General features: G+C 34.6%; 1 protein-coding gene across 1 annotated transcript in view; it reads right to left on the reverse strand.

Moving 5' to 3' along the window:
- Positions 1-14,967, reverse strand: part of LOC129242063 (uncharacterized) — a 189,761-nt gene that overhangs the window by 128,831 nt on the left and 45,963 nt on the right. Inside the window, exons 7-8 of the mRNA XM_054878623.1 lie at positions 13,853-13,973; positions 4,781-4,943 (exon numbers count right to left, since the gene is read on the reverse strand). Of these exons, the coding sequence (XP_054734598.1) occupies positions 4,781-4,943; positions 13,853-13,973 (284 nt within the window). The remainder of the gene's footprint in view (positions 1-4,780; positions 4,944-13,852; positions 13,974-14,967) is intronic.

The raw sequence follows: 14,967 nt of genomic DNA on the forward strand, positions 1-14,967 counted from the left end.
TATTAAAATTTACTTTTTCAGAAATGCAGTCAAAATCTCCCTTTATAATATCATATACAAAAGTTAGAGAGCGAGAACAGATCTTCTACTTTATAGAGGTTTGAGATTTAAAAGAAGGGAACGAGCATTATATAGGGTTTTCCAATAATAGGTGTTACAGGTGAATGGATTGCGCTATCGAGAGATGATTAACGATTTTTTATGGCCGGAATGGGATGGTATTGATCAGGACAACGTTTATTTTCAACAAAACGGCGCTACGTGCCAAACAAGCAACGAAACCATTGATCTTTTACCGGAAAAGTTTCCGGACCGTGTTATCCCTCGAAGAGGTGATCACAATTGGCCACCGAGGTCTTATGATTTAACACCTTGTCACTTTTTTCTTTGGGGTCACGTGAAAGATATGGCCTACGCCAACAGGCCAGGGTCGATTCAAGACCTCAACGATGTCAAAGATGGAATTCGTGAGGATATCGAGGACATAGGGCAGCAACTTTGCAATTCGGTTGTGGAAAATTTCATGAAAAGGATATTGTCCTGTAAGCGTGGTCGTGGTGGTCATTTGCCTGATGTTATTTTCCACTATTAACAGCATACCTTCCTCTTTATAATGAAATAAACATACGATCATTTATATTAAAAAATAGCATTTTTCATTGAATATCAAAATAGCACCTCTTATTAAAAAACCCATTATTTGATAAAAAAAGTATTACAAATAATTGAAAAATTCACTGAATTTAATACAGCTGAATTTAACAGCTTAACTGGTATGCATATAGGCTCGTCCCAATGGTTCCGTTACGTCCATTGCGACAATGAATTTGATTGACAGCAAATACGTTATGCGTACGTGCCACATGGCATGCCGGAATGCACAAAAACTTAAAACATTCTTTTTTTTTTTTTTTTTGATGGCGTTTTTTATTATATCACATTAAATTCAGAAAATAAATGGGATTTGAATTAATTAAGCCACCTCAAATGCACCCTTATGTTTCGATAAAAGCTTTAAAAGAGCCTGAGAAATAAACGTGCGTCCCGATTTCGAACTTATGGTCGCACCCACCACCTGCAACTATCATAAATTCTACCAAAACCCTCTTTCCCTGCGATAAGCATTAATTTTATAATATATTTCAACACCAATACCAACAATATTTGCTTTTACGACAAGAAAATCGGCAATACTTTCATTTTGGCACCACGAAACGTTTTACATGTCACGTCGGTCAAATGCGTTGACGCAATCAACGCAACGGACCCATTGTGACAGTAATATTAGTTCCGTTTGCTATTCGTGTTCGCGTTATTCGCTCATTTCGATATTTAATTTAGCAAAGGTGCCAGTTTGAATAAATGGAAGAAGGAAATTTATGAATAGCACAATCGTTAGTGCAAACGGCAAATTTTATAGACAAAAATAACGATTGCCGAACCATTTAAAGTCAGTGAATTACACTACAGGGCAAATCAATTTCTCGTTCATTTTCATTTGAAATTGACCTTTTCAGAAGCTGGAATAAATTGAAGTATGAGAAATATAAATATTAGAATTTGCGACGGGGTAATCTTTTGCGATTTCCCATTCGAAAATCAAAAGCAATGGAGATTTAATCGACGCCCAAGTTGCCCTATTTAGTTATAAAACTAAATGTATTGTCTTCATGAAAGGAGTTTTGCACGAGGGTCGTCATCAAATTTGTGATTAGTGAGTCAAGAGTTTTCAGAAAAATAATATTTTCGCAGTACTTTTTGACGTGGTCTACATTATTTACGTGAAATTTTCAGAGGGCACCACAAAAAATGTTGCATCAAGCCACCAAGAAACATTTACTCGGCACAGGTTTGTACATTCATACATATTCGATATTATTGTAATGCCACATGTAAATGTATCTACAATTTTTATACATGCGCTCATGTGCACTTAAGTAGTATTAATGTAAATATTAAATACTTAATAATTGTTTGCTCTTGTTGATAAATTCCAATTCTAATTGATTTTTTGCCCATTATAGCAAGCCCAAACAAGCCTTTTCAATTAATATATAAATGTCGAGTATGCATATTAGAGGAGTTCATCATATTAAAACTCTGGGCGTTATCCTGGAAAGCATTCATATGTGCGTGAAACTATAGACTTTATAAACAAGTAGTTCAGTAATGCTGCATTCTCAAACTTGCATTTCCTCATGAGTTAAATTTTTTAAACGATTTTAAAGTTTCAATTAACTAAAGATAAAAAGAAATATTTTAAATAGTTTTACTGCATCTATGATATTAATCTGGCTTTAAAACGAAAAACGATATATCCATCTATTAAAAAATAATTTGCTGACTTTTCGTTATGACGACATGAAAGTTCTACTCTTTTTCTACGTTTTTCTAAAACAACAAGAATAACGAAGCTTGAAAGAAAACACAATTTGAGTTAATAGCTGAATATATTCGTTTGTTATCCATACTAATACACCCATCATAGAGTGAGTGTAAGAATATATAATAATTTATTGGCAATTTAATTATTTGAAATTTTAAGATTCTTTAAAAAATTTAATTTAGGAGAAAATAAAACACTGAAGATGCAAAATTACTATATAAAATTTATAGCTGTACATGCATATACAATTTTTCCTGGATAACTTTTTGTCTGTTGGTGTAACTTGCAGTTATATAGATTGCAGTGTGGCACAACAAAAAAATACAAGGTCCTGACAACAGCTCATAGTAAAAACGGTCAAGAAGGGTATTTCAAAAGATGCACCAATAGGATGCGCCATCTTTGTTGTCGGTATCTAAACATTGAATAACTTTGAAAAACAAAAAAACTGATTTATATAATAGCAACATATAACTCCGAAGTATGGAGTACTAATTTACTACTAATATGCATAACTAATTTAGTAGAAGAATTTCTAAGAGTATTCGATGGTCAAATAGCGCGCAAAATCTTCGACCCGAAGCGAACTTAGAGAGGGAAGCAACTCAAAACTGCTCAGTCTAACGAACGGAGAAGATACAGTTAAGTTCATGAAATTGCAAAGGATCGCGGAACACGTCATAAGAAGGGAAAGCACTACGCGAATAGCAGAGTGAAAAAGGGAAAGACCGCAGAAAAGATGGCTAGATTGCGTCGAAGATTATCTAAAAATAATTGGAGTGAGAAGCTGATGGTTTCTAGCAAATGAAAGAGAAACCTCTCTAGGAAAAGAAAGAGAACCCTAGCAGAGAATAGTGGAGCAAGCCAAACCCCACCCCGGAGGCGTAGCGCTGACTGATTATAGTGATGATGTGAACCTTTGTTCAAAAATATTATGTTTTCTATATTTTTTAAAGAAATCCTTCTTGTTTATTCGGTCATTCAATGAAGTATCATTGTACCAAATCTCAGCTCGGTTTTTATTAGACGACTATAAAACATTAAATTTTCTCCAGTTTTCGTCGCTTTGAAGTCACATTGGGACATATTAGCCCTACGTTGACCACGCCCCTCTAAAAATATTAAGGGGACAGATACCTGTAAAGTTTCGAAAAAAAATTTTTTCTTTTGCATAAACTGTTAATATAATCCTTTAAGAATGTGTCAAAAAATTTTTAGAACGTAAACTTAAGTATTTTTTATATTATAGATCGTCAACTGTGACGACTCTATTCTTTGCGTTCAAGCGCTGGGTGAAGAATTTTCATGTATTCAAACTTTAGACGCATTTTTCTTAAAACTATATTTTTCGAATTGGCGTACACGATAACTCGAAAAGTTATTCACCGATCTCCCTGAAATTTTGCACACATCTTTTTTTATAATATTATTTTATATGTGAATTTACAAGTTTTCGAAAATTTTTCAAAAAAATATTTTTTTTGAAGCAAAAATAGTTGGAAAATTCGCCCCAAAATTAATTTTTTTTAAGCATTTTATTCCGCGAATTAATTTTTTCTTCCCATTTTTTTTAATTCATATAGAAATTATGACATTAATAAAAAAAAAAATTTGGTTTTTTGTATTCAGGTCACTGACGTCGATGCTATAATGCCCGCCGATTAAGAAGCCCCGCTGCGACCTTCCTGGAAGAATTGAATGTACATCCGCCATTTTAAGTAATTAAAATAAATAAAAACATGTTTATATTATTTTAATGTATAACTAAACTCTATGCCAATTTTGAAAAAAATATATTGACTTCTTCATTTTAAATAATTTTAATGAAAATCAGGGAAAATATGGCCGTTTACAAGTATCTGTCCCCTTAAGTTTAGCTCCCTTTACTATTAATTGTTATCATAACCTCTAATTTTACCGCTTTACAAAACTTTGTAACTTTAGTTAGTTCTGCTCTGTGTTACTTATGCCCCTACAGCAATCACATTGCAATATATCTCACCAACTACAAAGCCAAATAACTAAATCGCCAAGCAGTATGCAGCAAGTACATAGTACAACCCATAGCAAAAAAGGGCGAAGAAAGCAACTGTGAGCTTGTTTTCCATTCAACAGTGAAACTCATTACAAAGATTTTTTTCTGTTTTCTTCGAATTGCTCCAGCGTTCTATTTGTTATTCTTTAGCTATTGTATTGTTGGAAAATAATAAACTTTATTAACAAATTAACTACGCTCTCTTGAGCATGGCACTAGCACTCTTTTAATACAGCATAAATATATATGTTGGTATATGCGTACATATATTGTACATACATAGTACAACATGCATTGTTAGTTATATGTATGTGCGCACATACATGCATATGTATATAATTTGATAACTAACAACTCACCTCCTGCCAATGGATTGGTGCTTCTGTATAGCGTAGACTTGTGTAGATGTGCATGCAGGACAAGGCTATGCCACCGACGAGTGCCTCACGTAGACGCAACGGCAACATTGTGTATGTCATGTAGATGAAGACAACACAACAGGAACTTCCATTGTACGTTTTGCTGCAGCTCGAGGAAAATATACAAGAACAAAAAATGCATATAAAGAAATATCTGTTGTATTACATGCATAATATGTGTGGTCGGATACCACAGCTGCTTAAGACGACTTAAGATGAAAATGAAATTGTTTTCTTAATATAATACAATACTAAACACTAAACCGTTCGCATAATTTTCTAATTTTTAATTATATCGTTATTCTCTATTTGAGCTTATAATTCTTAGCATAAAAATTAGGTAAAGGCAAGGGCAACGGCTGCATGTCCACTTAAGCTACTATGTCAAACAACCACTGATATGTAGCCATGGAAAATTACGGAAAAATAACGATTTAATAAAGACTAAGGGAGTAAACGTGTGCTACGAGTTTTGTTTTCATGGAAATATGTACCATATGAATGAACACATATTCATTGTAAACGACGAAATGCAAATGTTACGTATCCGCCATGTGCGCGTGTGTGGCTTTGTTTCGCGTGCTACACAACCACAATATCTGACAGCATCTGATTATATTGCAATAAAATGTGCGTTAATTTAATTTCTTTAATCCACGTGACTCAATGGAATTTCAACAATACAGAAATTAAGTACAAGGATTAAAAACCCTCGTTCATGTATGTATGTTTGTTATAAGAAGATTAACATTATTATTATTTTTTCGTTTTGTTTCATTTATTTCAAGTTTAAAACATAACGGAAAGACAAACCGAATAGGCCTCGAAATCTCATTGAATTCTCTTAGAGCAGCATTGCGCGTATAATTCGTACTATGCAATTGAATATGAAATGGGCCAGTGTTACGCAGAGATCTTGTAGGGTTATGAAAGGGAATGCTTCTTGACCTTGACCAATCAATTCTGCTTTAATTATACTAAAAACAAAAGACAGTGAGATAGGAGGACAGGATTTGAAAATATTGACGACATAAGAGTATATTTAACGAACACCCGTTCAATTCTCTCAATTGCAAATTGGTGGCAAAGTCTCCAGTTAAATGTTGCATATTCTAATTTAAAGCGCAAACAGGAAGTAAAAAGTAATTTGAGGGGCTATAAAACCTAAGAATGAGTAAGAAGTGCATACGACAAACTTATACATTTTCACTAATAAACGAGAAACTGGGATAAAAGGACACACCCAGATCTTTGAATTTCTGAACACAACAGAAAGCATTTCTTGAGATTTAGAGTTACTGCACCAGAGAGCGAGCGCATTAATTTTCGACTGCAACATATGAACATTTTCAGTTTTTTTAATCCCAAAAAATGATTTCAAATCATTAGCATATAAAGGGTGGTTAAATTTTAAGGGCCGATGTTGAGCACCGCCGTTGGACTTCTTTCTTTGGGGTTATTTGAAAGAAACGGTGTACGTCGATAAGCCAGCAACAATGCAAGAGCTAAAGGATGAGATAATTCGGCACGTTAACGGCATAGAACCTCAATTATGCCTCAGCGTCATCGAAAATTTGGACCATGGATGGAGGTGTGCCGCCGAGGCCGCGGCGTCCATTTGGCCAATATTTTCTTTTATACGTAATTGAATCATACCAATATTATCATAATAAAGAGAAATGATAATAATATCTTAAAAAAATGTATTTTATTCAAAATCAACACCGGCCCTTGAAACTTAACCACCCTTTAGAAGAAAATTGGTAAACAAAAAAAGGTACTAATATCATTAATAAATAGAACAAAGAGTAGAAGCCAAAAAATACTACCTTGTGGCACCCCTGAAGATGACACGAAAGGTTCAAAACATTCACCCTCAATCATTACCACACATCGTCTATCGGATAAATTAAATTTCAACCAACGAAAGAAAACAGAATGAAAACCAAGCGAGGCAAATTTACCTAATAGAATTGTATGAGAAACACTAACAAATGCTTTAGATAGGTCCGTATAAATACAATAGAATTGAACACCTCCAGCAAAAGTTGGAAAGCAATATTCACCAAAAGCAAGTGACAGGTGATGAATCATGGATTTACGCGTATGAGCTCGAAAGTAAACAGTAGTCGACTATATGGGTGTTTCAAGATGAGACAAATCCAACAAAAGTTGTTCGCGCAACTAATGAGTTTTAATTTTCTGAAAGGGGCTTCAAGCGTAGAAATTGGTCGATGACATCCTTGGCGGTCATGTTAAAATTAAATTCCTGTTGTTGGTGTTGTGTTTGTTGTTGTTGCTGTTGTTTTGTTGTTGTTGCTGCTGCTGTATTAAGCGTTGCTGCTGCAGTTGTAATTTTTGTAACTCCGCTTCTTGTCTGCGTATGACCTCCAGTAGTTCTTCTACGTCGTGCTGGTTAAGTTAATTTTTCACAATTTTTATTTTTAAACAAATTCAACCCTCTTGGTTGTTGTGAATCTACAGACTAACTTCAAATAATTTCCTTAATTCTAATAATACTTGTTTTGCGCTCACTTTATGCAGTACTTTATGCTTATTGAGAGCATAACTGCATTGAGCGAAAAACGTATCGGTGTAATTTTACATACTAAGCAAATCTTTTGGTGGGAACCTTTACTTGTGAAATCTTAGTATCTTAGCATTTAAATAGTTTGGTGTATGATTCCAATTTCATTAAATGTAAGACAATACTCTCACAACTCAAAAAAGAGAAATAAATAGATAGGGTGGTGGAGTGATGGCACGTAACTCGCACGAAGCACTTCCAAGCAAATGATCGCCTTTTTTTCGGAAAAACTGGACATGTCGCAACCATACAACTAGAACAACGCAGAACAGTAAATTCTGAGTGGTACACAACCACTTGTTTGCCAGTTGTCTTTCAAGAAATTAGGAAAACCAATCGCCAAAGACGGATCACTTTTCACCAGGACAATGCGAGCTCTCACACATCGGTTCAAACAACTGCATTTTTGAGCACCCAAAACATCGAATTAATGGGTCATCCGCCGTATAGTCCTGACTTGGCACCGAATGACTTCTTTTTATTCCCGTACGTAAAAAACAAACTGAGAGGTCAACGTTTTTCGACACCTGAAGAAGCGGGTGCTGCATTCAGAATGCATGTTTTGGAGGTACCTCAGTCAGAGTGGCAAAAGTGCTTCGACAATTGGTTCAAACGCATGCCAAAATGTATAGATCTTCATGGAGGATAATTTGGAAAAAAATAAATGGATTTTCGATGATGAAATTTGTTTTCGTTCTCTAATCCCGACATATAAAAGATACCCCTCGTAGATCTAGCATTTGTGAGATATCTAAAATTCGTCAATTTAAGCTCATTTAATATCATTAACATGGTCCAACACTAGTTCTAAAAGAATACTTATACTTTCATTTTCAGAAAACTAATAGGTTATTTTACACAAACTACATTAGCAAAAACCGCTTTACTTTTGTATATTTTTTATTAAAACTAATAAGAAAATAATGCATTGAGTTTAATTGAAAAACAACCCAAAATATAACAAGGTTCTGACAACGGCTTATGGGAAAGACGTGGGCACAAAATACCATAAGACCGAAGTACAAACCTCCAATAAGTCTAAATCTAGTGGGAAAGATGCAAAAGAAAAACATTCATCATACATCGTTTTTAAAGTTCTTCGGAAGGGCATACTGTGGTAATGTATGTCGCTGGCAAAAAAATCAATATTTCGACCACTGAATTTTAAAAATGTAATGTCGCAGTTTCAAAGAGAAATGTCTGATTAAGCAGACTCGATAGTTTTTTCATCACAAAGCCTTAAAAAAATGCTGGTGAAGTTACAAAAAATTGTGCAGTGAAAACAGATGAAATTTTTCATGTATTTAAATGGCCAATTAAATGTAACAGATTTTCTTTATTCAAATTTCAATAGTGTTTTTATTAAAATATAACCCCTTTTAAATTATTTGAATAAACAAAAATATTTTATTATATTGGATATATAGCTATATGAGGCAAACCAATGACATAATTTTTCTGCCAAGAGGAGTTTGCTAGCATTCTAGCTTTAAGTGAATCGAAAATCTCAGTTCAACAAAAAAAAGTTTTGAAAAATCCTTACGGACATGGAGAAGTTATAAAAATCGGCCCAAAGCTTAAGATTGATTAGAAAAAAAGTAATAGCATCAGCCCCAATCAAATTAGCTGTGAACTTTCTCCCAATGTTACGAATTCAAAATATCTCGAATCTCGATGGGCCTGATGGTTCTCAGAAGTGTTGGAGAGATATTCGCGAGCCACGGCAAACGCTTCACTCCCAAAAGTTCTAGGGTGGCTCTCTTATGACCTAGCGTGCTGTTACCTACTGTAGCAATACCCCAATGATTTTATTTCGAAAAAGATGAACGCAGAAAATTACGTAGAGGCCTTTGCTAATATTTTATTGAATTTTGCTGAAGAGTTTTACAGTGAGCCTTGGGCGTATCAGCCCTAAGCGTAACAAGTAGCTTTTCACTTCAAGAATATTCCTGTCATGAAGTGGCCCGCAGTTAGTCCAGAACTAATTCCAATGGAAAACCTCTGGAGCATTTTTATCAAGCAATTTTAAAAAGGCGGACGCAAGTTTTCTTGTGCTGCTTGTTTTCTTCTGTTCTTCATTAAATATTATTTTACATTGATTTCTTAAGATTTATTTTTTTCTGGAGCTTAATATTAGTTTTGGAAATAGGTATATGGACTATTTTCTTTTACGCTTTCAAATTTACAACTACAATTTACAAAATTTTTACAATACAAGGCTGAAATAAACCCTTCAGCGTGCTTTATTCTAACTTTTATTTTCTTCCCTTATGCCGAAAGGTAAAAAGATTTAACCTCTGATTATTTTATTAAAAAAAACATTGTTTATTCAGTGTCCCATATAGCTATTTCGCTTAGGGTTTATGCGCGAATAAAAACGGTCTTATAAAATACAGCATTTGAAAATTTCTGTGGAAACAACTAAGTTGGCTCGGTATTCTTACAACAAAAAAAGCAAAGGGATTTATGTGAAAAAATGCTCTGCCTATCACCGATCGCGAACAAACTTGATCGTAATGTATAAAGTATGTTGCATACTTTGGCGCTTCAATAATTTATTCACAATTGAATTATACCAAAAGGAAAGAAGTGTATAACAAAATTTAAAACAAAAACACATGATTTAACATGTAGGTACACTTCGTCATTCGAATTTATTATAAAATTGTGTTCAACAGAAATTGGAAAATATTATATGAGTCTATTAAAGTGTGATCATTTCCGGTGTCATATGGTGAATTGAGTAAGTAGCCAGACATTAAGCGATTTAGTGAAGAGCCTAGGCCAAAAAAGCCACCTAGTTTTCGGTCAAAAAAGAAAGTGATGCTCAACGGTATTATACACCACGAATTTATGCTTGAAGTTCAGGGCGTTAGAGACGTTTACGTGAAGTAATTCGCCCGAAAAGAAAGGATTTGTGTGAAAGCAACCATGTTAACGCAACGTCATCATCATTGAAGAATTTTTGACCAAATACGAAACGAATACCATCCAATAGCCATCAAATTCACCTAATGTGCGTTTTTTGTTTGTTTTTGATCGAGTTAAAAAATCTCTACGATGAACGCATTTTTACAGTCATAAGGAAGTAATGGAAAAATGGAAGAGTTTCAAAACTATTTCGAGAGCTGGATCAAAAGCTGGTACAAGTGCGTTGTAGTTGATGGGAGTAAAGACGAGGAGGTAATATCTTTTTTTAAGATTATTCCAATTTTATTTTAAATTTTCCGAATATATTCCGGAACCCTTATAAAATATATTTCAAGATTCATACGAAATTGTTTAATTTTAGTTAACCTCAATTTCCATCCCAGTACATCTACACAATGATATGAGCCATAATGTTATAAATAAAAAATTGTTGGAATATATAATATTATATTTATTTTAAGCCCTTACATACGTATTTTTTGTATTTTCTTTTATTTTGCGAATTGTTAAAAACAGTTCATATATCCATATCTGAAGAAAACTTTCTCCATAAAATATACCTCAATATCTCAGATGTTAATATTCTTTTTTTTCGTATGTCTTTTCATTATAGAATGAGGTAAAATTTTACAAAGCAATGCAAGCCACATACCTCTTTAAAAGAGCAAAAGTATTCTACCACACACACACACATACAGTTTGCACAAACCAAATATCCCTAACAGAAAAAAATTATTCACCACTTAATCTATATAACACACAAGGAACATTCTCCCTTCCGGGAAAACACATTCATATAGTGAACGATCCTGATGTAGATAAGATATGCAGCTAAGGCGAGTTGTATCCTGAAACAGAAGGGTTCCCAATTGCGATTCAAGATCAAGTGATCTTAACAAAAAACTACCAGAAGCATATTTTAAAAGGTACTAGAACTATTGATGATAGATGTCGCAAGTGTCAAATATGTACAGATAACAAAGACCGGCGAGGTAAAAATAATAATAATTATTACGAAAGCCACCAATAAATCATGAATATGGTTTGGTGGCTACTGCATAAAGTAAATAAATAAATTTGAAACAGATTTTTAATAAATAGTATTAACCCAACTGTTAATTCCTGAGAAACTGATACGAAGCATCGAATTCAATTTAAATTCGAATACTAAACAGCGTAAGTCAAAATGTACTAACTAACAAATGCAATAAACTTTGCACTAAACCTTTAATGATAGCTAAAATTTTTCACTTAAATAAAATGTTACTCATAAATCACACACTGATTCTTCAGAAATTGGTGACATCCTTTACATTGAGTTACAAACCGCCTGTGACCTTCTAAGTCTTCTCCTCACAAGTACACAGGGGAAGAACTATGACTAGAGTGGTTTTATCCGCAAAGGAAGTCTCACATATGAAACCACCAAAGGGTTTTTGGTCTATAAGTCTCACATTATTTCACTCAAAAATTTCGAGATATTTTTCGATGTACACACGCGCCAACAAATCCACACGAAATGAATTTCACCATGTCGGCACGCATTCTCGAAAAGTAAATCCTTATCCACAGCTCTACACGATATTCTAGATGAATTCGCTACTTTAGCTATTTTTGTCGGCATAGAAGAGGTTTCAATAACCCCTACACGTGTTCTGTTATGAGCACTCTCCTTCAAGCGAGTACGGATTAGTCACTGGTAGAATTTGTTAGGCTGCTTTTCACGGTAGGCAGTAATTCTGTTGTTTACCTTCAAAATCTCATTTCAATCTTATTATTTAATAAATGAAAATCGAATTTCATACATTAATTAAATTCGTATTTTAACTATCACTAAAGATGCAGTGATAGTCCAAAAATAACCAACTCTGATATTGAATTTATGGCAATCATGTCTCTTATGAAACGTAATCACACCCACAAATATCGTTCACTGTATGCAGGCGGGTATTCAAATATATCACGTTACTTCAATTATATGTCCGTCTTAAATTGCACACAATTTCAGTTACAGCACTGTTGGTCATTCGATGCAATCGTGTGCAGGCAAACTCTCACAACTGATTGATACTATTACAATAGTATACCAATTATCCACCTACTCGTATCAATCTGCACGTATTTGTTTGTATCAGGTCAGCCCATAAGTTGGTGCTTTTTTTAAAGGTGGTTTTCAAATTAATAAAAAAGATGTTTCAAGTATTTATTAATCAATAATATATTTTCCTTCATTATTTACAATGTCTTCCCAACGTTTAGGCAAATTTTTAATTCCCTGCTCAAAAAATTGTTTGTCCTTGGAGCCAAAATACGCTTCGATACCCCTTTTTATAGCTTCTTTTGAGGAGTAGTTCTTGTTACTCATATGTGATTGAAGTCCACGGAAAAGGTGATAATCACAAGGTGCAATATACGGAGAGTATGGTGGATGCGGCATTAGCTCCCATCCGAGCTCGTTCAGCTTGCCTAATGTTTGCCTTGCGGTATGAGGTCTTGCTTTTTCGTGGTGAAACCAAACTTTGTGTATATTTAGTAAAAGCGGTCGATTTTTTTAAGTACCTCATTCAGGTTTGATAGCTGATGGGAGTAATAATCAGCAGTTATTGTCTGGTTTGGTTCCAGAAGTTCATAATAAACAATACCGGTCATATCCCACCAAATAGACAGGAGAATCTTCTTGGGGTGAAGGCCATCTCTAGGGGTCGGTTCAGGTGTTTCATCTTTATCTAACCATTAGCGTTTGCAAACAGGATTATTATAAAGTACCAATTTTTCATCACCAATAACGATACGGTTCAAAAAACTTTCATTTTCAAGCCGTTGCAGCAGCTGAGAACACACATTCACTCTCTGCTGAAGGTTGGCGACGGAAAGTCTATGCGGAACCCATTTTCCCAGCTTTGAAACCTTTCCCAACTGAACCAGGTGCCTGTGAACTGTTCCATGCAATGAGTTTAACCTTTGAGCTATCATATCGACTGTCAAATTTGGCTCAGCTTCCACGAGTTCGAGCAAGGCGTCGGAGTTAAAGACTTTAGTACGCCCAGCGCAGGGGGCATCCTCCACTTCGCAGTTACCACTTCGGAATTTTGAAAACCACTTTTGCGCACTACTTACACTCACGGTATCCTCTCCGTGAACAGTGTTTATTTCTGCAGCAGCAGTTGATGGATTTTTACCACCTTTATAAAAAATATACAAAATACGCGTTTGAAGATTCATTTTATTTTTTAACAACACGTGCTTCTATCCGCGATTAAAATCACTTGTTGAATGCACAATATATCAAAGAAAATATAAATAGTTCTTTTATATTCCAGGAAAATCGTACAAAAGTGAAATTTTGGATAAAATACGGACGAACTTATGGACTGACCTGATATATGCATGCAGGTAAACACATACATACACGTGAATACATACTAATGCAATATTCATTGTGTTTCTATGTATTTGGTTACATATGTACATCGAATGCGTTATTCATTACTCACCTTGGCAGCGTCGCATAGCTCATGACAATCTCAATGGCAACAAATGTGGCTACAATCACATAAGACACAAGTACTAAGAAGATTTCGTTCATCGCCGGTTTCGAGAGAATGCACAGTAGCGCTAAAGTAGAAAAAATTAATGTTAGAATAGAAAAAACGCAGCAAAGTTGAGTTGAGGGCAGTACAAAGCTTTGTCTAAAATTTGCTCAATTCCGAACTTCACATGAATATATTTGTATTATAACTTTGTCAAATTGAGATAGAACTTCGGCTGATACTGAAAATCATGGACGGAAATTATGCTATCTGTGAATATTTCCTTGGTAGATATCGCTAACGGGCAATACAAAATATTTTTTAATAGTTTCCTTGTGTAATATTGCATTTACACATCACTGGCCTTGTGCGGAAATGTCGTTATGTGACATTTGACGCTGTTTTATCTTTTGTCAATTTTACACTGAAAACCCATGCCTTAAATTGTCAATTTGTACTTTTCGTGGAAATAAAAAAAAAATTAAAAACAAATAAAAGCAATGACTTCGCCTCATTTCAATGAGTGTGGAAATAATATAAATAGTGATTGTGTGTCAATCAGTAATAATGACTTCGTGACAGAGAGGATCTGAGTGTGTATAAGTGTATATATATACGGCGTTTCCTACACATACTTGGAAATTATTCTCCACATTTGTTCTTTTTTCTGGTTTGAATAAAATAAATGCAGCCTGTGACAGTTTTTTCAATTCTCATCAGCTATTAAACTGAAAAATGACTAGTCACGATAGCCACTCATGATTCCAAAAACCAGAAAGGCAATTTTCCAAAAAACATCGCTTCGTCTTGGCGATTTTGGCCTCGAGTCGGACAGTGCGTGCCAGCATGACTAGTCTGTCCCCTTCGCTTGCATTTCAGTGAGTTCGTGAGAGAGTAATAGGGGTCAACCTTGTCTTACGCCTGCGTTGGTGGTTGGCATTGTATAGTACTGCCAGTTCGGAGTTTTCGTAAAGGGCTCTGATGAGGCTGATTATCTTAGCGGGAACTCCCTTTCTACTCAACGCCAACCATATTGAGTCTCGTTTGATTATGTCGAATGCGTTCTTATAATCAACGAA

Source organism: Anastrepha obliqua, chromosome 3, assembly GCF_027943255.1.
Source record: "Anastrepha obliqua isolate idAnaObli1 chromosome 3, idAnaObli1_1.0, whole genome shotgun sequence".
NCBI lineage: Eukaryota > Metazoa > Arthropoda > Insecta > Diptera > Tephritidae > Anastrepha > Anastrepha obliqua.